At 45.6% G+C, this 26,382-nt stretch overlaps 1 protein-coding gene across 1 annotated transcript in view; it reads right to left on the bottom strand.

Annotated features, from left to right (window-relative positions):
* hira (histone cell cycle regulator a) overlaps nt 1–26,382 on the bottom strand; it is a 166,780-nt gene that overhangs the window by 24,815 nt on the left and 115,583 nt on the right. The window contains 6 exon segments of the mRNA XM_072498209.1: nt 2,860–2,918; nt 4,058–4,219; nt 7,969–8,117; nt 8,642–8,740; nt 17,057–17,261; nt 20,376–20,543. Coding sequence (XP_072354310.1) covers nt 2,860–2,918; nt 4,058–4,219; nt 7,969–8,117; nt 8,642–8,740; nt 17,057–17,261; nt 20,376–20,543 — 842 coding nt within the window.

The raw sequence follows: 26,382 nt of genomic DNA, 5'->3' as shown, positions 1-26,382 counted from the left end.
TTCGTCTAAAAAGATCAGCCTAAGGGGAGAGATGATAGTCAGTGCAAGTACCATGTTTTGGACAGTTCGAAGCTATGTACTGCTAACAACAGTATAACAAGTGGGTAGTGTTCAGATAACAAGTGTTAGTCGATATACAGTCCACCAAAAGACCAATTTTTTTCTTTCTGCTCTCTACAATTATATGCAGTTCCCGTAGAAGCACAGGACAGGAGTAAAAGGGAACAATTCACTCCTGTCTAGTATTGTAAGGCTCATCTGTGTCTCATTATCAGCTTCTGCACACATGAACCAGGATAAAAGGAGCATTTTGTTCCCTCCTGGCACTATGAGATACAATTCTCCTGGCAACAACTCCTGTACACATGAAATATTACTGCCAGCACCAAGAGGCATTGGGGCAGCACGGTAGCATTGTGGATAGCACAATTGCTTCACAGCTCCAGGGTCCCAAGTTCGATTCCGGCTTGGGTCACTGTCTGTGCAGAGTCTGCACATTCTCCCTGTGTCTGCGTGGGTTTCCTCCGGGTGCTCCGGTTTCCTCCCACAGTCCAAAGATGTGCAAGTTAGGTGGATTGGCCATGCTAAATTGCCCTTAGTGTCCAAAATTGCCCTTAGTGTTGGGTGGGGTTACTGGGTTATGGGAATCGGGTGGAGGTGTTGACCTTGGATAGGGTGCTCTTTCCAAGAGCCAGTGCAGACTCGATGGGCCGAATGGCCTCCTTCTGCACTGTAAATTCTATGTTAAGCTTTGCTTTTACCGTAGGAGATAAATGATTTAAACAGAACAAATTGTCTTGCTGCGGAATAATCTTGTCGATAAACAGTGTATAATTACAGAAAATGGGTCTGCAGGTTCCTGGTGCGGGTGTGAATTGCAATGTCTGCATGCGTCATATAGCTGTACTGCATTGACTGTCATTGATTTGGATGGGACAGAAATGGTTGTCTCAAGGATTGTTTCAGATCCATGAGGAAAATGGAAGCAGATCCCGATGGTAAGTTCTCGAATGAATCCAGGAAAAAAAACAAAGGGTTGTTAGAATGTGGAATGCAGACCATGGATTATAGACTCTATTGAGATGTTTATGACGGGCAAAATATACTTCCATGTGCCAATGTGGAAATTTCAATGTTTTTAGTTAGTATGAAGACTGCCTTCTCACTAAATTACAAAATAACCAGGAAAAGTGACTGATTAAAATAAAATCCAAATGCTCTTACCCCTGTTGGGTTCTTTTTTTCTTTCTCATTTTGTTATTGATATTTTATGAAAACCTTTAATAAAAATTATTTTTTAAAAAATAAATCCAAATGCTGACCTTTACACCATATGAATAAAGAAGTTTTATTCCATACAAGATTATTGGACACTGAACTATTTCAGACCCTATATATTTCCACAAAACAACTACAATTCACTTTCATCTCTGCAATACTATCCACACTTAACTTACTGCAGCCTTTTTTGCCATTCTATATTAAATGTACATTTCTATTATCTTCAGACTTGACTACTTCAATGATCTTCCTTTTCCACAATGAGTCCCACTTGTCCATCATCTTGGCCCTGTCAACTTACAATTAGTTCCCTGACCTCCCCAACACATTTAAATTTATGATTATCTTGGTCTTTGCTGCCAGCCATCTCTGGAGCTGATTTAGCTCTTTGTTCCATACCAAATGTAAATCTGACTCTGGCCTTTATATGCACACCTTCTTTGTCCCTCTGCCTTTGGCTGCCCGGATCCTACTCTCTAACATACACTCCCTACAACTCTCAGTATCTTTATCTCTCTTACTTACTTAAAACCCATCCCTTCAGCCAAGGTTCTGGTTACTCTTAATTGGTCCTTTCCTGAATCGGTGTCCGTTTCCTTTACTGTGAACTATTACAGGAAACCCGTTCTGTTAAAGGGGCTATATAAATTCATACTGTCGTATCTGATTTTGATGGTTAACCTGCAGAAAGTGCCGCCCAGTCATAAAGATGAAAGCAAGTACTGTAAAGTGCCCAAACTGTATATTACTGAAGATGCAAATGTACTAAAAGATATAAAGAAACGGACAAGAAACTGGATTTTTTAAAAGATGAACAGCAACAATGGTTAACAAAACAGCAGAGTAGGGTTAATTATCTGAACGGTTTAACCCTGTTCATAAATAAAGCTGCAACTTTACAACATTAGTTCAAAGACCTGTATGAATATAGAGCATTAACATGACCGTTGAGAAGTTCCTTTCCCTGAGATCTGCCCTATACGAGACATGTGCTCTACCTGACCAGGAAATTCCTGAGTCCACATACCTGAATTCACCACAATACTCAATACTTAAGCAGAATATTAAAATGGACCGTAGGATTGTGCAAATAGGGCGGCACAGTAGCACAGTGGTTAGCACCACTGCATCACAGTGCCAGGGACCTGGGTTCGATTCCCGGCTTGGATTACTGTCTGCGCAGAGTCTGCACGTTCTCCCCGTGTCTGCACGGGTTACCTCTGGATGCTCCGGTTTCCCCCCATAAGTCCCGAAAGACGTGCTTGTTACGTGAATTAGACATTCTGAATTTGCCCTCAGTGTATCCGAACAGGCGCTGTAGTGCAGCGACTAAGGGATTTTCACAGTAACTTCATTGCAGTGTTAATGTAAGCCAACTTGTGACACTAATAGATTATTATTGTGTGTGCCAGATGTGATCAGATTCTAATACTTCAGAATATTCAGTCATTCAAGAGAAACAGTAGGGTGTTGGGGAAGAAATCTGAGAGGAGTGGAAGTCTTTTGACTTTACGGATATCTGTGTTTGCAGTTAGAGAAAGTATTGTACACGAATAGATAAAAATCAAAGCCGAGTACCTGATAATATAGTGATTAGAGACTCATCTTTGACTAATACAGTCTGCTTCTTTGCATCCCTGTTAGAATAGAACATAAAATACAATTTAAATCTCTTTTTTGAGCATGAAAATCATGACCTTGTAACATGCTGCAGCTCCAGTAAGCAACTCCCATTACCAAGCTGTAGGCTGACATCTGTCATATGACATTGTTTCCTCATCAGCACAAGAGCCCAGAAAGCCATAAGTTTACACATGATCAGATTCTCACCTCCTGGCAGTTAACTGCCCACGTATATAGATTGCTCAGTATAATAATTCAATGCATGCAGGCCTCAATCCCAAATATTCCTCAAATGAGGTCCACATAGTTACATGTTGAAGATAGGTTTGCGTCATCATGGAGTGCATTTAATTACGGAAGGGAAAAATTACTACCTATTGCAGTTCTAAGCTGTACAGTGGAAGGTCCCAGCCACAGTTCCTAAGCTATGCTAAGTTAGCTGGTTTTAGCTAGAACAATAATTGGAGGGCTATTGCTAGCCTCAGCGTGCAGTAACCGATTTTCTTTTTAAAATCCCTTGCCTGTTACATTGCTCCAGAAATTTATCACATATGGTATATTAAAATTCTATGACAGCAGAATCAAATTTATTTTAATCAATTTTTATTCAAGACTCTTGTCCCGTTATCCTGTCTAATTTAAAAGTAAATCATTTGGATACATAATTTCAACAAAATCTTTCACTTAACTATTGTTGCTAGAAATTGAGTTTTTAAAAAAAAATCTTTCCTTTGAACTTATCACAATACTCTTCAAATTATTTGCACACCCTTCATTGTACCAACTTCAACACTTGCCTCTCCTATCAGTTATCTGGAAAAACAGCAAGCTAAGCAGCTGAGAGAGACATACACACAAGAGACAACAATTTATATCCATAAAAACGATACACATGCCTGACTCATTTGGCCATGATGTGGACTGGGGCGAGCACAGTAAGAAGTCTTAAAGGAGCAGTGCTCCGAAAGCTAGTGTTTGAAACAAACCTGTTGGACTTTAACCTGGTGTTGTAAGACTTCTTACTGGACTCATTTGGGTCAGTTGCTCCTCAATATTTCTCTATACAACATGCATCCTCGCACTCCTTTATTCTATTCATGATCTATTTAGATAGCCAGATTTGCTGTTATTTTCCGCCGTTGTAAGCACTTACCAGACAGAGAGTGTAGCAGTAGCCAACAAAGCCATCACAAAGTGACTCGCACAATGCAGCGTAGAGATGGGCGACTGTAGGAGGATGGCAGGTAGCAGCCGTCGCCCACTTGCTGAAAACACAGAGACCGTCCGCTCCTCACAAGCCACGCTGACAAGGTCACTGCAAAAAAGGCACAATGGATCAGGATAAGCCATGTTGAAACTTTCCATCACTGGGCGCCGGGGGAGGAGAAACCACAGCCCTTCATCTCTGGATTATAGGTTCAAGTCAATGTAGACAGAAAATAAGCCTCCACTTTCAGCTAACTTCAAATGTTTGAAGTAGAAATTAGTTTTTCAAAGTTTCTATCACTGACAAAGATGCTTCACATCGACAGCCCAGTAATAATATCTAAACCTCAGACATAAAAAAAGTAATGACTGGTGTGGGGAGTGGTGCAATAAAGGGCACTCTCCTCTGTCTGCCATTAAGGTACATTAGTGGGTGAGACAAAGAGAGCTCAATTCTGTAACTGATCTGGAGACAGTGAGTAGGAAATGCCCCCAATTTGTACAGGGCAGGTAAGGAGACAGTGGGCAGGAAATGCCCCCAATTTGTACAGGGCAGGTAAGGTGCAGAGTAAATAATTTCCTACTTTTCCCTATCAACACCCCTTGCAGCGGTTCAAAGAGGCAGCTCACCACCACCTTCTGAAGGGCAATTATGGATGGGAAATAAATGCTGGCCTATGCTCACATCCCATAATTTTGTTTTTAAAATCCCTCTTTCCCACAGATCAGTTTCAGAATTTGGCTCTCTGCTGATATACGGTTGCAAAAGTGGAGAAGTTTCACAACACGTTTCTCACTAACAGAAAAAAAACATTTAATTGCATAAAGTATAGATTACAACTGTTTTTATTAAATGAACTCTAAATAAAATATAACAGGATAGTTAATGGAGCAATGGAGTCAATTAGGGGCCAAAAGATAAAATCATCCCATGAAGGCTTAACTGAAGACATTTTACATCTGCCTTCTTCAAAGAAGAGAATGAAGTAAATATCAAAATAGGGAAGGACGGAGCAGAGATATTGGTTAGTAAAGAGGCGATAAATAGGCTAGCATCATTCAAAGTTAACAAGTCACTGATTTAATAGATTACTGAAGGGAGCTACGGTGAGCACTGATCAGAATCTTTCAACTCAAATCTTCCTTGGATATGGAAGTAGTGCCACAGGACTGGGGGATGGCAATGTTGTACCCTGTTAAATAAAAAATGAAGAACAATAAACCTGGCAATTGCAGGTTAATCAGCTTAAATCACCACTGGGAAAACTACAAGGAAACTATCAATTCTCACTTGGAGAAGTATCCATTCGAAGAGTCAGCCAGCATAAATTTGTTGAAGACAAATTGTATCTAACCTGCTGAGTTGTTTAATAAAGTGCCCAAGAGGGTTGATGAAGATAATCCATATATACAATGATTGCACTTTCAAAAGACACATAACAGATTTATTTAGAAATTAGAACTTGGGACAGTGAGAGCTTGGCTATGTAATTGGTTATGACACAGGAGGAAAGTTTGAAAATTATACAAAACTTGGCAATGTAGTAAACAGTGTGCATCAACAGTACATCGACAGACTGGTGAAATAGGTAGAAACATTGGGAGATGCAATTTAATGTGGATTAAGTGTGAAGTGATGAGTTTTGGAAAAATAACCTGGAGAGGCAACATAATCTAAATGGTAATATTTTGAGGAAGGGGCACACTTACAAATCAGAACAAATTGAGATGGCACTCATGAAAGTGAATGGGGTATTCAATCTGATAATTCAATTATTTGTTTTAAAAATATCAAGCCTTTTATTGTTTAAAAAAAAGTCAGACAATTAAGTGACTTTAAATTTTAGGATGCCTGGAGTTGTGAATACTGGAAGTCTCTTACAATTAAACAATTGGCTTGTTATCAATCAAAAGCACTCAGAGACTGGCATTTTCAGATTCTCCAAGATTTTTCATGTAAAATTATGACTCAGGCAATCATGCCATATTTAGCTTATGCAGTAGCCAGGATTTTTAGTGCGATGTCAAAAAAAATCACCAAATTAATCGCCTTGTTATCAGCATAAGTAAAATGTGTTATCCATGGTTCAGGCTCTTATTGCGTAGGCATGCTCCAGGAGTGAGATTTGCACTAACATCCTATCTTACCTCCTGTAGTTTGAGTTTACTTAATTTGGATTTGCAAAGCTGAGTTTACCATCATATGTCTGCTTACATTTATCATTCAGACCTGCATTCTAGAAAGTAACTAGCATATTTCTTAGCTCATGATGCAGAACGTCAAGGCTGAAAAAAGACCGGAGGTAGTGAGTGGGAAACCACAACCTTGGGGACAATATACCAGTTGTTTACATGAATGGTCAATATGAAACACACACTTAGCCTGTAGATTTCAATACACTGGTCAAGTGTCAGCATTCCATTACAAATATATTTAACCATTTTTTTTTTTTGGAACATTTCAGCTGCTGAGTACATTTTATTATAATTAATCTGGAACCTCGAGAAACTCCATTCAGTAAATCAAGTTTTCTCCCTCAAATTCAATCTTGTGCCGCTTCAGACAGAATATCAATGGCATATAAATGAGCTCTTGTGCACAAATACATTTAGGTTGCATCAATTTAACCAATTATCACAGAATTGTAAAGCAGAGAACATGTTCATTCAGCCCATCGTGCCCGAGTCATTGTGTCCGGCAAAGCAGTCACCTGCTTTGGAAAGTTGAATGGTCACTGATCTGAAGAAAAAGCCATATTTTCCATCCTTGAATATGCTGTTTTCACCTCATGCAAGTATCTTTAATCTTTTAAGTCATCAGCACAGCAATAATTTCTGGGTAGAGTTCTCGGCTTGAGTTGCAGTCCAAAAGTTCTGAAGTTCAATTCCTCCACTCTCCTGATCTGACACTCAGCTCTATTCAAATGATGTGTTTCAAACTGAAACTTATACTGGATATAGTAGGGAGTAGCTAAGAAAGAAAACCATCTGTGAATAATAAAGTAGCTGTTTGCATTAAGTGGTGACAGGATTGATTTTAAAGTGTAATCTCTTTCCCAGAGCCCTGTGTCACAAAATTCTCTCAAGGAAAAAGGACGGAAAACCTACACACCTCTACGGGAAGAGTTGCCTCAACTTCAAGATACTGGAAACTTGCCTTGTGGCAAACCATCGCCGCAAGGCTGCAAGTTAATAATGTGCAATGCACCATGCCTATACGTTGGCTACATCACTTTCTGACCCCCAACGTTTATGATCATCAAGAAAGAATCCACCACTGTTTTCCCTCTGTTAATATCCCTAAGGAAGTCAGACACTCTCCTTACCAGTCACACTGACACAACAATCTTTTAACTAACTTTATAATACTAAATTTGGAACAAGCTACCAGTCCTATTAACAGGTTAGTAACCCATGACTTTAAATTTGTAAACGCTATTTTATTGCACTAATTATATAATATTGGCAGCTTACGTGAAAGTAACCCAAACAGACAGAGAAAAGAGCGACCGTCATGCATTGTTAGGTCATTGAATTAAATAAATAAGGATTATGAGTTTTATGTACACAAATTTCAAGCAGAAATGCACAAGGAGCCCGTCACATTGCAAGTCTTAATAGCAAACATACATATTGGGTAATCATCTAAAACAAACTAAGTGCTTAATTATTTTAGGAACGGCTAGCAATACACAACAGCTTCCCCCCTCAACCGGCATCAGGAAGTTTGATGGTGAATGAGCTAAATGAATGACAGTATCAATAATACACCGTCAGCATCTCCCAGAAGCAACACCCACCAGCTCCATAATTCAACTCTCACAATAACCATCAGCCTGTTTTGGAACCTTTACTCACCAGCTCCCTGCAGCAGTGAGGATTCGACTGGTTAGTAGTGTGTCCCACTGTTTCCCTTCTCTCATGCACTTTAACCGGCTCAGTTTCCACCCTGTGACTGTAGGAACTTCATTTTCCACTTCAATGTACATAGCTGGCTCAGTGCTTACCTGAAATCAAGCAGGGTCAATGAGTCAAACTCTACACCACACAAAATCCTCGCAGATCATTTACTTTCTATCTTTAACCATGATTTTAACTTAACATCTCATCACTGATTTAACTTTTTAAATTACAGAACACACTTAAGACCTACATTTGGAGTAGAAGATTACAGGAAGAGTTTGATATTGTTCACGCAATATAAAGGATCTTTAATTACTTTAAGACTTCACACATATCCTTATCAATAAATAAGCATCTACTGCATAATGAAATAGACATCGCCCTTCCACCTCCAGGATATCTGCTTGAATCCAGTCCAGACTGAGAAGGAAGAAAGTTAAGTCTCCCTGCTAACAGCAGAGTTTCCAAGTAAGGTGAGTTTGGTAATGGTAGCTTCAAATCCATGGCAGCATGCACAACATTCAGCCCAACTGTACAATGCCAATCAGCTATTTTCCCCTGAACCTTTCCCAGAACCGTTTTGAAGACTGATTAGGAAACACTACCCCCAGCCAATGCTACTTCTTACCTGGATGTTGAATGCTTTCTTTGGTGCAGGTGTCGGGAGTTTAAATACAATGAGGGGAGCCGAGACACGCGATACCTCCTTTTCTATTGACGGAGCAGCCTGAAAGGAAAACAGTGGCAATTGTGTAAATTAGCCCCCACGACTTCCGGTTGCGGCTATGCGGAGCTAAGTCGCACATTCGGCGGCTCCCGCAAAAACGGACTTTTGGGCTCTTCTCAGGGCCCCCAACGGCACTTTTTCGACGTTCCCCAGTGTGGGAAGGAGATTACAATAATTCCCCGATAGTATATGGCTTTTACCAGGAGCGGGGCGACTAAAAAGGTGGTGGCGGACCTGGAGAAGGTGCGAGGGAAGAAGAACAAAATGGCGGCGGGCGGAGACCAGGCAGCGTGGATGCAGTGGGCGCAGGAGCAACAGGAGGGCATCCAGCGCTGCTTCAGAGAGATTAAAGCGGACCTGCTTGAGCCGATGAAGGCTTCTATTGATAAGCCGCTGGAGACACAGACGGCCTAGGTGGTGGCAATCCGCGAGGCCTGACAAAACATCTCCGACAACGAGGACGAGATCTTAGGCCTGGTGGTAAAGGTGGAGGCGCATGAGGCGCTCCACAAGAAATGGCAGGAGCAGTTTGAGGAGATGGAGAATCGGTCGAGGCGGAAGAACTTGCGGATTCTGGGCCTCCCGGAAGGGCTGGAGGGGCCGGACGTGGGGGCCTATGTGGTCACCATGTTGAACTCGCTGATGGGAGTGGGGTCCTTCCAGGGGCCCCTGGAGCTGGAAGGGGCCCATAGAGTGCTGGCGAGGAGGCCCAAGGCTAACGAGCCTCCGCGGGCGGTGCTGGTGTGGTTTCATCGGTTCGCTGATCGGGAGTGTGTGCTCAGGTGGGCCAAGAAGGAGAGGAGCAGCAGGTGGGAGAACGCGGAGGTTCGAATATGCCAGGACTGGAGTGCGGAGGTGGCGAAGCGGAGGGCCGGGTACAATCGAGCGAAGGCGGTGCTGCACAGGAAGGGGGTGAAGTTTGGCACGTTGCAGCCGGCGCGACTGTGGGTCACCTACAAGGACCGGCACCATTATTTTGAGTCTCCGGAGGAGGCGTGGGCCTTTGTTCAGGCCGAGAAGTTGGACACAGATTGAGGGTCGGGATTGGCGTTTGGGGATTGCGGTTGATATGTTACTGTTGGAGGGGGGGTTCTTTGCTCTTGGTTTCTTTATTTTTCTTCTGTGTTTTTTTCTCTTTCTGGTCGGTGAGGGTGATTAGGGCGGGTTGGGCACTGTTTTGGTTGGGTTGGTCGGGGGGGCTCCTGGAGGGGTGCAAGCAAAGGGAACAGGGGAGGATGGTCGGTGGTGAGATGGGGCCCCGCGGGGGAGGGGGAGGCCCGAGTCTGGGGTGAGGGGATTGGGCCTGTAAAAGGAGCTGCGGCAGAGGTGGCGGGGCCGGGTAGGTGGAAAGTGCTGGCTTTTTCTCACGCTGAAGACTGGAAGGGGCGGGGCCGGGGTGGGGAAGTGAGGGTTGTTTCCCGCGCTTAGGATGGAAGGGGGAGGGGGAGAGCCTGTGGATGGGGAACGGAATAGGAGGGTGTGCCACACAATGGGAGGAGTCGAAGGAGAGGCGGGAGTGGCCGTGGTCAGCAGGAGTCAGCTGACATGCGGAAGTGCAATGGGAGGAGTAAAACAGCTAGGATGGGTCCTAGCCCGGGGGGGGGGATCGAGTTGCTGCTGCTATGGTCAAGGGGGAGCTGGAGCGAGTGGGGGGGGGGTCGAGATGGGGGTCTGCCGCCGTGGGGAACGGGCAGGGGGGGGGGGGTGCGGGCGCGTGGCTGGCCGAGGAGGGGTTATGGCTAGTCGGCGGGGGAGGGGGGCGGATAGCCCCCTGATCCGGCTGATAACCTGGAATGTAAGGGGACTGAATGGGCCGGTCAAGCGGGTCCGCGTGTTGGCGCACCTGAAGGGGTTGAAGGCGGATGTGGTCATGCTCCAGGAGACACACCTGAAGGTGGCAGACCAGGTAAGATTGAGGAAAGGGTGGGTAGATCAGGTGTTTCATTCGGGGCTGGATGCCAAAAATCGAGGGGTGGCAATCTTGGTGGGAAAGAAGGTGTCATTTGAGGCATCGAGCATTGTGGCAGACAATGGCGGTAGGTACGTAATGGTAAGTGGTAAGCTGCAGGGAGAGAGGGTGGTACTGGTCAATGTGTATGCCCCGAACTGGGACGATGTGGGTTTTATGTGGCGCATGTTGGGTCGGATCCCAAACTTGGAAGTGGGGGGCCTGATAATGGGGGGAGACTTTAATCTGGTTTATGGACCAGATGGGAGGGGTGGACCCTTGGAGATTTGCAAGGCCGGAGGCTAGGGAATTTTCATTCTTCTCACATGTCCATTACGCTTATTCCCGAATCAACTTTTGAGCAGGACGCTGGTAGCGAGAGTAGAGGATACCGAGTACTCGGCGATAGCCATTTCGGACCACGCCCCGCACTGGGTGGACTTAGAGCTGGGAGAGGAGAGGGACCAGCGCCCGTTGTGGCGCTTGGAGGTGGGGCTATTGGCGGACGTGGAGGTGAGCGAGCGGGTCTGAGGAAGTATAGAGAGGTACCTGAAGGCCAATGATAACGGGGAGGTCCGAGTGGGGATGGTATGGGAGGCGCTGAAGGCGGTGGTTTGGGGAGAGCTGATCTCCATTAGGGCCCACAAGGAGAGGAGGAGTGGGGGGAGAGGGAGAGGCTGGTGGGGGAGATGGTGAGGGTAGACAGGAGGTATGCGGAAGAGCCTGAGGAAGGATTGTTGAGGAAGAGGCGCAGCCTCCAGGCCGAATTCGACCTGGTGACCACCAGGAAGGCGGAGGTGCAGTGAGGAAGGCCCAGGGGGCGGTCTACGAGTATGGGGAAAAGGCAAGCTGGATGCTGACGCATCAGCATCGGAAGCGGGACGCAGCTAGGGAGATCGGGGGAGTTAAGAATAGGGGAGGGAGTGTGGTGCGGAGTGGGGTTGGCATCAATGGGGTCTTCAGGGACTTCTATGAGGAATTGTACCGGTCCGAGCCCCCACTGGAGGAGGGAGGGATGGGCCGCTTCCTGGACCAATTGAGGTTTCCGAAGGTGGAGGGATTGGTGGCGGGATTGGGGGCCCTAATTGGGCTGGAGGAGCTGACCAAAGGGATAGGAAGCATGCAGGCGGGGAAGGCACCGGGGCCGGACGGTTTCCCGGTCGAATTCTACAAAAAATATATGGACCTGTTGGGCTCATTGCTAGTTAGGACCTTCAATGAGGCAAGGGATGGGGGGGGCTTTGCCCCCGACGATGTCCCGGGCACTGATCTCCTTGATCCTGAAGCGGGACAAGGATCCCCTGCAGTGTGGGTCTTACAGGCCAATTTCATTGCTAAACGTAGATGCCAAGGTGCTGGCGAAGGTCTTAGCCACGAGGATTGAGGATTGTGTGGTGCAGATCATCCACTAAGACCAGATGGGGTTCGTGAAGGGGAGGCAGTTGAACGCGAATGTGCGGAGGCTTTTGAACGTTATCATGATGCCAACGAGGGAGGGGGCGGCGGAGATAGTGGTGGTGATGGACGCTGAGAAAGACTTCGATAGGGTAGAGTGGGGGTACCTGTGGGAGGTGCTGAAGAGGTTTGGGTTTGGGGAGGGATTTGTCAGCTGGGTTAGGCTGTTGTATGAGGTCCCGATGGCAAGTGTGGCCACAAACAGGAGGAGGTCAGAGTACTTTCGGTTGCACCGAGGGACGAGGCAGAGGTGTCCCCTGTCCCCCCTGCTCGTCGCACTGGCAATTGAACCCCTGGCTATGGCACTGAGGGAGTCGAGGAACTGGAGGGGGTTGGTGCGGGGTGGGGAGGAGCATAGGGTGTCGCTCTATGCGGACGACTTGCTGCTATATGTGGCGGACCCGGTGGGGGGAATGCCGGAGGTAATGAGGATCCTCAGGGAATTCGGGGATTTCTCGGGGTACAAGCTCAACATGGGGAAGAGCGAGCTGTTCGTGGTTCACCCAGGGGACCAGGAGAGGGGGATTGGCGAGCTCCGATTAAAAAGGACGGAAAGGAGCTTCAGATATTTGGGGGTCCAGGTGGCCAGGAGCTGGGGGGCCCTGCATCGGCTTAATTTCATAAGGCTGGTGGAGCAAATGGAGGAGGAGTTCAAGAGGTGGGAGGCGTTGCCACTGTCCTTGGCGGGTAGGGTGCAGTCAGTCAAAATAACGATGCTCCCAAGGTTTTTGTTCCTGTTCCAGTGCCTCCCCGTGTTTATCCCGAAGACCTTTTTTAGGCGGGTCAACAGGAGTATAATGGGGTTTGTGTGGGCGCGAGGTGAGAAGGGTGTTCCTGGAGCGGAGTAGAGATAGGGGGAGGCTGGCGCTGCCCAACCTCTGTGGGTACTACAGGGCCGCCAATGCGATGATGGTGCGCAAGTGGGTGATGGAGGGGGAGGGGGCTGCATGGAAGAGGTTGGAGACAGCGTCTTGTGTGGGTACGAGTCTGGGGGCGCTGGCAATGGCGCCGCTGCCATTCCCTCCAAGGAGGTATACCACGAGCCCGGTGGTGGCGGCTGCCCTCAAAATCTGGGGGCAGTGGAGGTGGCACGGGGGGGAAGCCGGGGCCTCGGTGTGGACCCCAATACGGGGAACCACCGGTTCATCCTAGGGAGAACAGATGGAGGGTTTTCGGGGTGGCACAGGGCAGTGATACGAAGGTTGGGGGACCTGTTTGTGGACGGGAAGTTCCCGAGCCTGGGTGAGCTGGAGGAGAAGTATGGGCTCCCCCCCAGGGAACATCTTCAGGTACTTACAGGTAAGGACGTTTGCCAGGCGGCAGGTGGTGGAATTCCCGCGGCTGCTGCCACACACAGTACAGGACAGGGTGCTCTCGGGGGGGTGGGTTGGAGTGGGGAAGATCTCGGAAACTTACCAGGTGATGCAGGAGGAGGAGGAGGCCTCAGTGGTGGAGGTGAAAGGCAAGTGGGAGGAGGAGTTGGGAGAGGAGATTCAGGAAGGGACGTGGGCAGATGCCCTAGGGAGGGTGAATTCTTCCTCATCGTGCGCGAGGCTCAGCCTCATACAGTTTAAAGTGCTGCACAGGGCACACATGACCGGGACAAGGATGAACCGGTTCTTTGGGGGTGAGGACAGGTGTGTTAGGTGCTCAGGGAGCCCAGCAAATCACACCCATATGTTCTGGGCGTGCCCACGCTGGAGGAATTTTGGAAGGGCGTAGCGAGGACGGTGTCGAGGGTGGTAGGATCCAGGGTCAAACTGGGCTGGGGGCTCGCAATATTTGGGGTCGCAGAGGAGCTGGGAGTGCAGGAGGCGAAAGAGGCCGGAATTCTGGCCTTTCGTCCCTGGTAGCCCGGCGAAGGATTCTTCTTCAGTGGAAGGATGCGAGGCCCCCAAGCATGGAATCCTGGATAAACGATATTGTTTATTCAGTTGGCGAGGGTGAAATTCGCCTTGAGAGGGTCGGTGCAAGGGTTCTTTAGGCGGTGGCAGCCGTTCTTAGACTTCTTGGCAGAACGGTAGACATTGGTCAATGGCAGCAGCAACTCGGGGGGGGTGGGTGGGGGGGTTACTTTACTTTATTTTTATTTTTGTTTTCGCTATTTACACTGGAGGGTCTGAGGGGGTGTATATACCTGTTGTGTTAAGTTGGGGTGTCAATGTTAATTTATTATTTATGTACAGGGGGGAGGGGGGTATGGAGGGTTGCTTTTCTAGACTGTGTTTTGTACTTAACCCTGTTGGGTTCCTTTTTCATTTTGTTATTGATATTTTATGAAAACCTTAATAAAAATTATTTGTAAAAAAAAAAAATTAGTCCCCACATCCGAGTAAATACCAGGAACATAAATTAATTTTTGCCTAGATTCGATTGAACAGGTCTCTAGCATTCCAGAGTGCAGACGTAAAATGGAAAGCACTTGGGAGACACCATTTACAATACTGCACTCTCAACATGTGGGAAGCAAGAATTAAAAATGCTGACTAGTTGAGGCTGACATCACTGTGATGGAACCGGTCACTGAAGCCAAGCGATCCACTCTCATTAATAATGAGAGAGATCTGAGCAATAAGACTCCGAATGAACAAAAGGCCGCCCAAACTAAAGTCCAATAGATTACGAGGCATTGTGTCAATGACTTGGTTACAACTTTGCCAGAATATCCAGATGTCTTTCAACACAGGGAATGCTGGCATGTATGAAGGGATCAAAAAGCCCCCCATCTTTCTCGTACCTCATCCAGCGGGGCCCATACCTCCTCTAACATTTGGCTGTACATGTCGGCGCAGTTACCGTCCCCAATTCACCCGCTGCTAGCAGTCTGACAGTAGGGTGTGTCCGGGTAGCTGGGTGATCATTACGGTCTCTTTGCGGAGGAAGTTCCTCAGTTGTAGGTAGTGGAGCACGTTCCATTTCTGGAGTTGGAGCTTTTTGGTTAGTTTCCCCAGGGTCACCTGCCGGCTCCCCATACTTCTCCTTCTTTGTAACACACTTTTACACATTCTGGGGTTTTTCCCCGCACACACAAACACCATTATTAATTTATCTACCTTGGTGAAGAAGGCCTTGGGGATGAAGATCGAGTGAGATCTCAATAGGAAGAGGAATCGTGGACATACATTCATTTTTATTGTCTGCACTCTTCCCGCCAGGGAGAGCGGAAGCCAGTCCCACCTCCGCAGGTCTCTCTTTACCGTTTTGCACGAGGCTCGCCTGGTTCCAACTGCAGGTCGGTGTCCAGTCGTAGGCTATCTGGATCCCCAGGTATCGGAACTTGGTTTGAGGCAGTTTGAATGGCAGCGTCCCCAGCTCTGGTTCCTCCTGGGGGTTCACAGGAAAGACTTTGCTCTTGCTCAGGTTAAGTTTGTAACCGGAGAAGGCTCCGAACTCCCTTAGGAGTTCCATTATTCCTCCCATGCTGTCTAGGGGTTTGAGGGGAGCAGGTCATCCACATAAAGTGAGACTCTGTGCTACCTGATTCCCTTTGGATGCCTTTCCACACCATCGACGACCTGAGTGTGATAACCAGTGGTTCGAATGCCAGGGCAAATAGCAGTGGGGACAATGGGCATCTCTGCCTCGTACCTCTGTGTAGCCGTAAATATTCAGAGCTGGTGGTATTTGTCCATACGCTTGCCATGGGAGCGCTCTACAGTAGTTTCACCCACAAGGTGAACTCTGTCCCAAACCTAAACCATTTCAGCACCTCTATGAGGTATCTCCATTTGACTCTGTCAAAGGCCTTCTCTGCATTCAGGGAGATGATCATTTCTTGTGTCTCCTCCCTGGGTGGGATCATAATCACGTTAGCAGCCATCTGATGTTCGCCGTTACCGGTCTGCCCTTAAGAAACCCCATCTGATCTTCCGTGTCCACTTCTGGCAAGCAACTCTCCAGTCGCCTCACCAGAGCCTTCGTCAGGACTTTGGCATCAATGATAATAATTGTAATTGTTTTATTGTCACAAGTAGGCTTACATTAACACGGCAATTAAATTACTGTGAAAATCAGGAGTGAGATGGATCTGTATGACCTGCTCTCTGTCAGGTTCTTGACGCTTTTAGCAATTAGTGATATTGAGGCCTGTGCCAGGATGGGCCCCTCTCAATAGCGAATCATTGAACATCTCCCGCAGGTGCGGGGCCAGTGCTGCCGCAAACGCCTTATACAAGTCAACTGGGAATCTGTCCAAGCCCAGTCCCTCCCCTGACTGCATGGAGTTGATGCTCTCCATGACCTCCCACAGTCCTAGCGGTGCTTCCAGTCCCTGGACTCCACAAGAACAGTGATTGCAACTATCATGGGAAAATATTTGCCCGCGTTACTCTTGTTAGAATGTGGATCTTGGCTGCACGCATCTACCCAGAATTCCAGTATGCTTTCTACAGTCGACATGATCTTCTCAGTTGAGCAGCAAGAGAAAAATGTTGTGATCAAAGGAGATCACTAAATATTGACCTCATTGATTTCACCATTACATTCAAATGTGTGGGCACAGCTAGTCTATTTAAGATGCTGGAGAAAACTTCCTGCCTGCCAAAGCTACTTTCCAGCTGTTATCTTATTTCTCCAGATGACTGAAGTCTGCACTGAGACAGTACCTTAATACCAACAGGTCCGTACTCAAGTAGCCATTCTTTATACATAAACCCAGACAGTCATCATGTCGGGTATTTGGCCTTGGGTTATCACAACGAAGGTCAACCCTCCCTCCAAGGGAGAAGCAAAACATAACATCGTCAATGACACCTTATCAGTTAGCGCAACAAAGATTAGAGATTGAATGAGGTGAAGTATGACACCACACTCTGTTATACATGTAGGCTGGAGGGGGAACATAGAAGCATGCTGCATTTAGCCAAAGAGGTAAGCATTACTGAGTTTTATGCAAGAGATTATCAGACCCATACCTGAGATGTTATGGTTACAGACGTGTGCTTTGCCTCTTTCCTTGGTCGCCCTTTCTTTTTCTTTTCCACAACTTCTCCCTCAGTGTCGTTCTTACGTTTTGACAGTGACAAGATTTTCGAAGCCGGAATTTTTTCCTCACTGTCACTACTGCTCTCTTGAACCTCTCTAGGCTTCAAGTCTTTGGAAAGTCCCTGCTCTTTACTCCTAGAAAGAGAGTATCGCAATGGTTCACAAACAGTAAATAACCCCACATTCAAATCCAATCCATAGTAGGATTTACAATGATGAAAACTGCACAGCAATGGCAATTCCACCGAGAACTCCATCACTCCTGACCCTGTCCAATATTAGCTGCAACTTGAGCCAAAACAGTCTGCATTTCATTAGCCTGGTGCTGGACAGTTACAATGAAGGAGGATATAAATGAGAACGAAGCCTATAAATGAGAATGACGCCATCAGGCACCCAGAATAGTTTTATCTACTGGACTGCTGGCCTATTAATTGTATGGAAAAGCCACACAATACTCCTGAATGGGTGGGGGATTGGTGAAGTTGGAGATAATGAAATATTTTTCCACCTCTAAACTAAGCATCAGCATCAAGTATTTGGTTTAGATGGCAAAATGTTCACAACCGTAGCTCAAAACTGAAGGAAATAATTGCATTTATTTATATGGCAACTCAGTACATCCCAAAATGTGTCACATCCAATAGATTACAATCTTTAGGATCTCGATTGAGACTGTATTTAATCCCTGTCAGTTTGACTTACAGGGAGCCAATTGATCAGGATCTTGACAGAATTCAGAGACAGAAGATTTTTAAATCTATGGTCAAGTTTCACCCAAGATACCACATGTGAAAATATATACAAAAAAACGAACAAAATTGCTGGATACACTCTTGCGAATATCCATACGTGCTTGGAGAGTTATATACATCAGTACTGAGTAAACGTGCTGGTTTAACTGGACCCCAAACTTTGTATTAATATCCAAAACCATACAGCTCATCTGAAACAAAGCACCCATTTCCAATAACGTCACTAACATTCATGATCTCTGCTCTAAAACAACTCACTCACCAACACTTCCCCACTCCTGAATAAGGGACTTCATCCCGTGGGAACAAAAGGTCTCGATTTTGTCTGACAACCCAGCGCCACCTTCAGGGCTGCTTCAGCTTTGCCATAAAACAGTGGTACGGTAAAGTCGCTATAGTCCCAGATGAACATAATCTGTTTTCCCCTTTGAGAGGGGGAGCTGACTGGTGGTGATTTAACCTGAAGATCACCACACCACAGGCAAGGGAAAGATTGAGACGGTGGTCCTTTATGAATAACCTCAGCCAGTATGGGAATTGAACTGCTGGCTTTGCTCTGCATCACAAACCAGCTGTCTAGAATAGAATAGAATTATCGAATCCCTACAATGCAGAAGGCCATTCAGCCCATCGAGTCTGCACGACCCTTTGAAAGGGCACCTTCCTCGGCCCATTCCCCCTCCTTTTCCCTGTAACCCCAGCTAATCTGCACATCTTTGAGCACTAAGGGGTGATTGATCATGACCAGTCCACCAAACCTGCACATCTTTGGACTGAGAGAGGAAACCCGAGCACCCAGAGGAAACCCATGCAGACATGGGGAGAATGCACAAACTCCATACCGACAGTTGCCCAAGGCCGGAATTGAACCCGGATCCCCGGCGTGTGAGGCAGCAGTGCTAACCACAGTGCCGTCTCCTTTATTTTAGAATTCCTACAGTGCAGAGGGAAGCCATTCGGCCCATCGAGTTGGTACCAACCCTCTGAAAGAGCACTCTGCCGAGGCCCACTTCCCCTGCTCTATCCCAGTAACCCTATTACCCCACCTAACCTGCACATCTTTGGATACAAAGGGGCAAATTAGCATAGCCAATCCACCTAACATGCACATCTTTGCCATGTTAGAATTGTTGCAAGGAACTCCAATACACTCCATTAAACAGCTATGACTTATTTTTGGCTTGTTTAATCTCTTCACTCTTCTTGTCCATTCTACTGGACATAGAATTTACAATGCAGAAGGAGGCCATTTGGCCCATTGAGTCTGCACCGACCCTTGGAAAGAACACCCCACACCTCCACCCTATCCCCGTAACCCAGTAACCCCACCTAACCTTTTTGGACCTTTTTGATTCCCAAGCAGGGAATCAAACCACAGATCCTGGAGCTGTGAAGTAACTGTGCTAACTACTGTGCTACCGTGCTGCCCTGATTCTCAGATTCCTCACAATATTAGAATGTAGGCTACACCTAATGTCGGCGCCGAGGGGCATAAGAATTTGTATGCCTTTAATTAAGCAAGTGAGAGATCTTTGGGATATTTGCCCTACCCAGTCGCTGAAGCATTGACTGTGCTATTTCTGAATACTGACAGGTAGCACAGTGGTTAGGACAGTTGCTTCACAGCTCCAGGTTCGATTCCTGGCTTGGGTCACTGTCTGTGCGGAGTCTGCAAGTTCTCCCCGCGTCGGTGTGGGTTTCCTCCGGGTGCTCCGGTTTCCTCCCACAATCCAAAGATGTGCAGGTTAGGTGGATTGGCCATGATAAATTGCCCTTAGAGTCCAAAAAAAGTTTTGGTGGGGTTACTGGGTTACAGAGATAGGGTGGAGGTGTGGGCTTAGGTGGGGTGCTCTTTCCAAGGACTGGCACAGACTCGATGGGCCAAATGGCCTCCTTCTGCACTGTAAATTCTATGAAACAATGTGCATATGCAGAGCAAAGGGGAAATTGTTTGCTGTTTGACGAGAAGTGGGCTAGAACAATCCAAGGCATTTTAAACCTCAGCCAATGATCTCTCTGCATACCAACACAAAATCTGGAAAGAATGACCAGGTAAGGGCTCCACTGCAAATTGTGTGCAACTATATAGAAATAGAAGTATAGGTTTTACACGTTTAGCAGTATGATTCAGTTACTTTGTACTGCCACATATTCAGCCTCAACAGTCCACTGAAGCATACCTTCAAATAAAAACACAAACATAATCTGGATCCCCTTGTGTGACATAATATGATTGGAGAAAATCACCAACAAATGACCTCTCGATGTCACAAGGGAGAAATTCAATATAGAATGTCTTCTGGGAGCATCTATCTTGCATTTCTTGAGAAACAATGTATATACATATAGCTTCCCATGTAATAAAGATGTGATAAGGCAATACACCAGAGCTCAACTGTGCCCATTTTTCACCAATAGACAAACTCCCCTCATTACTCTCTTGGCTGATCAAACTGAACCCATCTAAGGCACATCCCTGTTGTCTTTGCCATACCTGTCCAAGTCACTCTGTCTGGCAGAAGAGATGGGAGCTGTTCCTGGAGTTGATTTTGATCTTTCGGTGAACCTGGAATCTAGAGCTTTCATTGGTTCAATCCGTGAAGGTGAGGTCAATAGTTGAGTACTCGTGGGTACGGCAGTGGACGTACTAGTAATTGCAGACCTGAAAAACAAAGACAAGACTGTACTGTACAGATGCCTCTCCCAATAACGTAGATATCACACCCCAATAACGTACAGATATTTTGGGCCATCTACACTACAATCTGCCATGAACAGGTGTCTGGCCTAATTATGTATACATTAGGAGTATAGGGCAGCATGGTGGCGCAGTGGTTAGCATTGCTGCCTCACGGTGCCGAGGTCCCAGGTTCGATCCCAGCTCTGGGTCACTGTCTGTGTGGAGTTTGCACATTCTCCCGGTGTTTGCGTGGGTTTCGTCCCCACAACCCAAAGATGTGCAGGGTAGGTGGATTGGGCATGCTAAATTGCCCTTTAATTGGAACAATGAATTGGGTACTCTAAATTTATAAGAAAAAAATTATGATTATAATCAACCCCATTAGACTTAAGTGCTTCAAGTGGGACTAATTATTGTTGAGCGTTTTCAGTGTGACAATATCTTTTCAATGGTGTAACAGGTTAGCGTTACAAGGGCAGTAACTTACACTGTTTTGCAGTTGACCACCACTCAAGTTTATATGTTGCTTTTATTTCCTTCCATTATCTGTTGCCAAACAGGGTAAACTTATGTTAAGAGACAGCAACACATACCTTCAACCAAATGAGTATCCCTCACTTGCAAATCCAGATAGAGTGTTAGCAAGTTGTTTAATTATACTCCCCAACAGGGGTTGCTACATATCAATCAGGTCTTAACCTTCCTGCTCCAAGTCCAGGAATACTGATGACAATAGGCACATTGGACTTGGGATTAGGCCATTTAGACCGTGGGAGTCTGCTCCACCATTCAATCAGATCATGACTGACATGGCTGTGGTCTCAACTTCACTTTCTGTGCCCCATAACCCTCGGCTCCCTCGTCTATCAAAAAATTATATCTAACTCAGCCTTGAATAAATTCAATAACCCACCTCCACTGCTGTCTGGGGAAGAGAACTCCACAGACTAATGACCCTCAAGAAAAAAATATCCTCATCTCAGTCTTAAAAGGGAGACCTCTTATTCTTAAACTGGTTCGCCTCCCCCACAAGTTGAAACATCCTCCAGGTATCTAGGCTGTCAAATCCCCATAGGAATGATTCAATAAGATCACCTCTCGTGCTTCTAAATTACACTGGGTATAAGCCCAACTTGTTCAATCTTTCTATATAGGATAAGCCCCTCAACCCAGGAACGAGTTCAGGCAATTTTCTCTGAACTGTTTTGAATTCAATCATATGTTTTTTCAAATAAGGGAGACCAAAACTGTATGCAGTACTCCAGATGCGGTCTCACCAATGCCCTGTACAGCTGTAGTAAAACTTCCTTGATTTTATATTTCATTCCCTTTGCAATAAACTCTGCCTCACAGTGCCAGAGACCTGGGTTCAATTCCAATCTCAGGTGACTGTGTGCGTGGGTTTCCTCCGGATGCTCCGATTTCCTCCCACAATCCAAAGATATGCAGGTTAGGTGGATTGGCTATGCTAAATTGTCCCTAGGTGGGGTGCTCTTTCAGAGGGTCGTTGCAGACTCAAATGGGCCGAAAGGCCTCCTTCAGCACTGTGGGGATCCTATGATCCCATCTGCCTTCCTAGTCACTTGCTGTACTTGCATCTTAACTTTTTGTGACTCATGAACCAAAACACCCAGATCCCTCTGTACCACCAAGTTCTGCAGCTTGTCTCCATTGAAATAATATAATGCTCTTCCATTCTCCCTGCCAAAATAGACAAGTGTACATTTTTCCTCCATCTGCCAAATTTTTGTCTGCACACTTAACCAGTCTTTATCCCTTTGTAGACTCTCTACCTCCTTTTATCAACTTACTTTTCTACTCATCTTGGTATCATTGGCAAATTTAGCTACTATACATTCACTCCCTTCATCCAAATCATTAATATAGATTGCAAGTAGCTGAGGTCCCAGCACTGATCCCTGTGGCACTCCTCTAGGTACAGCATGCCATCCTGAAAACGACTCTCTCTGCTTCCTGACAACTAACTAATTCATTATCCATACTGATACATTACCACCTGTACCATATGCTCTTATCTTATGTCGTAACTTTTGATGTGGTGCCTTATCAAATGCCTTTTAGAAATCCAAGCACGCCATATCTACAGGTTCCCCTTCATCTACCTTACTTGTTGCTTCCTCACAAAATTCTAATAAATTAGTTAAACACAATTTCCCTTTCACAAAGCTATGTTGACTCTGCCTGATCACATTATGACTTTCTAAGCATCTTGCTAGAAAGACAGGAGGACTTGGTACTGTGACCTAGAAGCACAGGTCGCTGAACTGGTAAACCACAAGCCTAGAGCAGTGTTATGGGGTCCCTAGCTCAAGTCCCACCATGGTAGATGGTTTCATTAAAAAAAATGATTTCCTTGATAAGGGATTTTAGCAGTTTCCCCATGACAGATGTTTTGCCAACTGGTCTGTAGTTTATTGCTTTCTGTCTCCTTCCTTTATTGAATAGAGGTGCTATATTAGCTAAGTAAGTTTGGAAGATTATAAGCAATGCATCTACTCTCTCTGCAGCCACTTCTTTTAAGGCTCCAGCATGCAGGCCATCATGTACTTGGTAATTGTCAGCCTTTAGGTCAAATATTTTTCTCAGCACCTTTTCTCTTATGATGATGATTGTTTCAAGTTCCTCCTTCCAGTTCACCTTTTTGTGGGAAGTGTTCTAAGTCTTCTACAGTGAAGACAGATACAAATCCTTTTAAACACCTCTGTTATTTCCTTGTTTTCCATCATCAATTCCTCAGACTCACTTTCTAGAAGACCAACAGTAGCTTTTCCTACTTAAATACTTGTGAAACCCTTATTGTTTTTATATTACCAGCTAGCTTTCTTCCATGATGCTGCTTTCTTCCTCTTTATTATTTATTGTGTCATTTTTGCTGGTTCTTAAAATCTGACCTATCTCCTGACCCACCAATAAACTTTGCAGATTTTTAGAGTGTATCTCTCAATTTGATACCATGCTTAACTTCTTTATTCAGCCAAGGATGATGCACCCTTCTCAAAGAATCTTTCTTTCTCACTGGATTAAATATTTGCTGAGAGCTTTTAAATGTCCCCTTAAAAGTCTGCCACGGCATCTCCACTGTCCTACCTTTTAAACTAGTTTCCCAGATCACTTTATTCATATAATTTATAAACATTGACATAGATGAACAAGGATCATTCAGCTCATCCTCATTCACTAATCTGTAAAGACTCGATATGCCATATTTAAACTTTTGGAGGAATCTGAATTCATGGCTCGGTTACCAGCAGCCTGTTTAATGTCACCTTGGCATGTTTTACCATATTAAAAGCATGAAGTGGGGGAATTTTCCACTCTCGTTTTCATGGGCAGAGCGGCCGGAGAATTGAGCATGAGTCCCAAAGCTGCTTTTACGCCGGCGGGATTTCCCCAATCAAATTGTCCCCGCACCACTGCCAATAATGGAACAGCAATCCGGACTTTAAAAGTTCGGATTCCCATTTGCATCAATTTAAATATCATTATCAGGAGTTTATGCCTGATAGTCTGCCACGTTAAATTGTCCATTCATGTTATCATGAGGGTACGCCGATTTGAATAACGACAGATTCCCCAATCAACATGCAGCTGGCGAGCAGAACCCACTGGAGGCACACAGGTGAATGCAGCCCTCAGGGTAGGGGGAAAGAGGGTTATGCCCAGCATTGCCAGCAGTGCCAGGGGGAATTGTGCAAATAGAGGAGGTTGTGCCATGGTGGTGGTGGAGGGCAGAGTTCTGTGAGGAAAGTGCAAGGAGGGGGTTCAATTTTTACTCATTTACATCAGGGCTCCCTTTAAAAAGGACATCCATACCATTTAAAAACTAAAGTTGCTGGTGGGTCGGGCTTTGAATCCACCCCTTTTTTTGGCAAAGTGTTTTTAAAAAAGGCAGCAAAACCCTGCAGCGCAGCCAACGGGCTACCCTCCACTTTTCTTGCCCGAGATGACACTTTGCCAAAAAAATGTCAAAAGTTTTAATTGGTGAGAAAGAACTTCAGAACAGAGGTTTGAAAAGTACTTTGGAAATTATTTATATTTTGAAAAGATTTTAACAATCATGTGATCTCCACTGTTTGTCAGCGCTTCTGATGTGAGATACCAAAATAATTTAATGCCAAGATTATGATGATAGATTTAGAGTGGATATTAAGGGGCAGCACTGTGGCGCAGTGGTTAACACTGCTGCCTTATCTGGGTTCGATCCAGGCCCCATTCTCCCAGTGTCTGCTTGTGTCTCACCCCCACAACCCAAAGATGTGCAGGGTGGGTTGATTGGCCACGCTAAATTACCCCTAAATTGGAAAAAAATTAGGTACTCTAAATTTTAAAAAATAGAGTGGATATTAATGCTTTATAATCCGTACAAACAAAATACCTTTAGCTTTGCATTACCAACAGAGCCGTGGCTGACATGTGTTTAGCAGAGGAGCAGGTCCAAATATGTTATTTGAATAAATAAGTGAAGAAATAATATGGAAGTAATAAAATACTGTGTAAAATTTTAAAATGAAATAACATGGTAATGGAATCACAAGCTGAACTTGACAATATTTTTATAATTGGAGCAGTAATAATGGACTAGACTGCCACCTAGTGTAACTCGGATCAATTCAGTTAAATATATTCAAAAGAAGGGCAGCAGGGTGGTGCAGTGGTTAGCAGTGCTGCCTCACGGCACCAAGGTCCCAGGTTCGATGCCGGCTCTGGATCACTGTCCATGTGGAGTTTGCACATTCTCCCCGTGTTTGCGTGGGTTTCGCCCCCCACAACCCAAAGATGTGCAGGCTAGGTGGATTGGCCACGCTAAATTGCCCCTTAATTGAAAAAAATGAATTAGGTTCTCTAAAATTAAAAAATATATATTCAAAAGTGCTGAGTGCTATGGTTTTGGGTTGGAAAAAAAGTCAGAATCGCTTAGATCGGATCTTAGACATCAATTCCACATCGAGCAAGACAGCAAAATGTCACTAGCTGAGAAATTGAAATTGCAGCTTGAAAAGGGCAGAAAACAGAACAGGCAACAACCGGCGGCCCTGAAGTGCTTCAAAAGGTTGGTCATGAGACGCCAACCTTCTAGATTGCCTTGATCCACTGTAATCCACCTATTGCCACAACCGGTCCACAGCAGAATCTCCCTGGCCCTACATTCATCGCTGGAGCATCTCGACAACAAGGACACCTACGTCAGGCTCCTGTTCATTGACGACAGTTCTGCCTTCAACACCGTAATCCCAACCAAGCTCATATCTAAACTCCAAAACCTAGGATTTGGCTCCTCCTCTGCAATTGGATCCTCGACTTCCTGACCCACAGACCGCAATCAGTAAGGATAAACAACTCACACCTCCTTCATGATAGTCCTCAATACCGGGGCCCCGCAAGGCTGCGTACTTAGTCCCCTATTATACTCGCTATACACACATGACTATGTGGCAAAATTTGGCTCCAACTCCATCTACAAGTTTGCTGATGACACAACTGTAGTGGGTTGAATCTCAAACAATGACGAGTCAGAGTACAGGAGGGAGATAGAGAACTTAGTGGCACGGTGGAATGACAACAATCTTTCCCTCAACATCAGCAAAACTAAGGAGCTGGTCATCGACTTCAGGAAGCAAAGGGTCATCAACGCTCCTGTCTGTGTCAATGGTGTCGAGGTGGAGATGGTTGACAGCTTCAAACTCCTAGCTGTAACCATCACCAACAATCTGTCCTGGTCCACCCACGTTGATGCTACGACCACGAAAGCACAACAACACCTATACTTCCTTGGGAAATTAAAGAAATTTGGCATGTCCAC

The sequence above is a fragment of the Scyliorhinus torazame genome, chromosome 1 (genome assembly GCF_047496885.1).
Source record: "Scyliorhinus torazame isolate Kashiwa2021f chromosome 1, sScyTor2.1, whole genome shotgun sequence".
Classification (NCBI taxonomy): Eukaryota; Metazoa; Chordata; class Chondrichthyes; order Carcharhiniformes; family Scyliorhinidae; genus Scyliorhinus; species Scyliorhinus torazame.
This window is presented reverse-complemented; position numbering and strand designations above follow the sequence as displayed.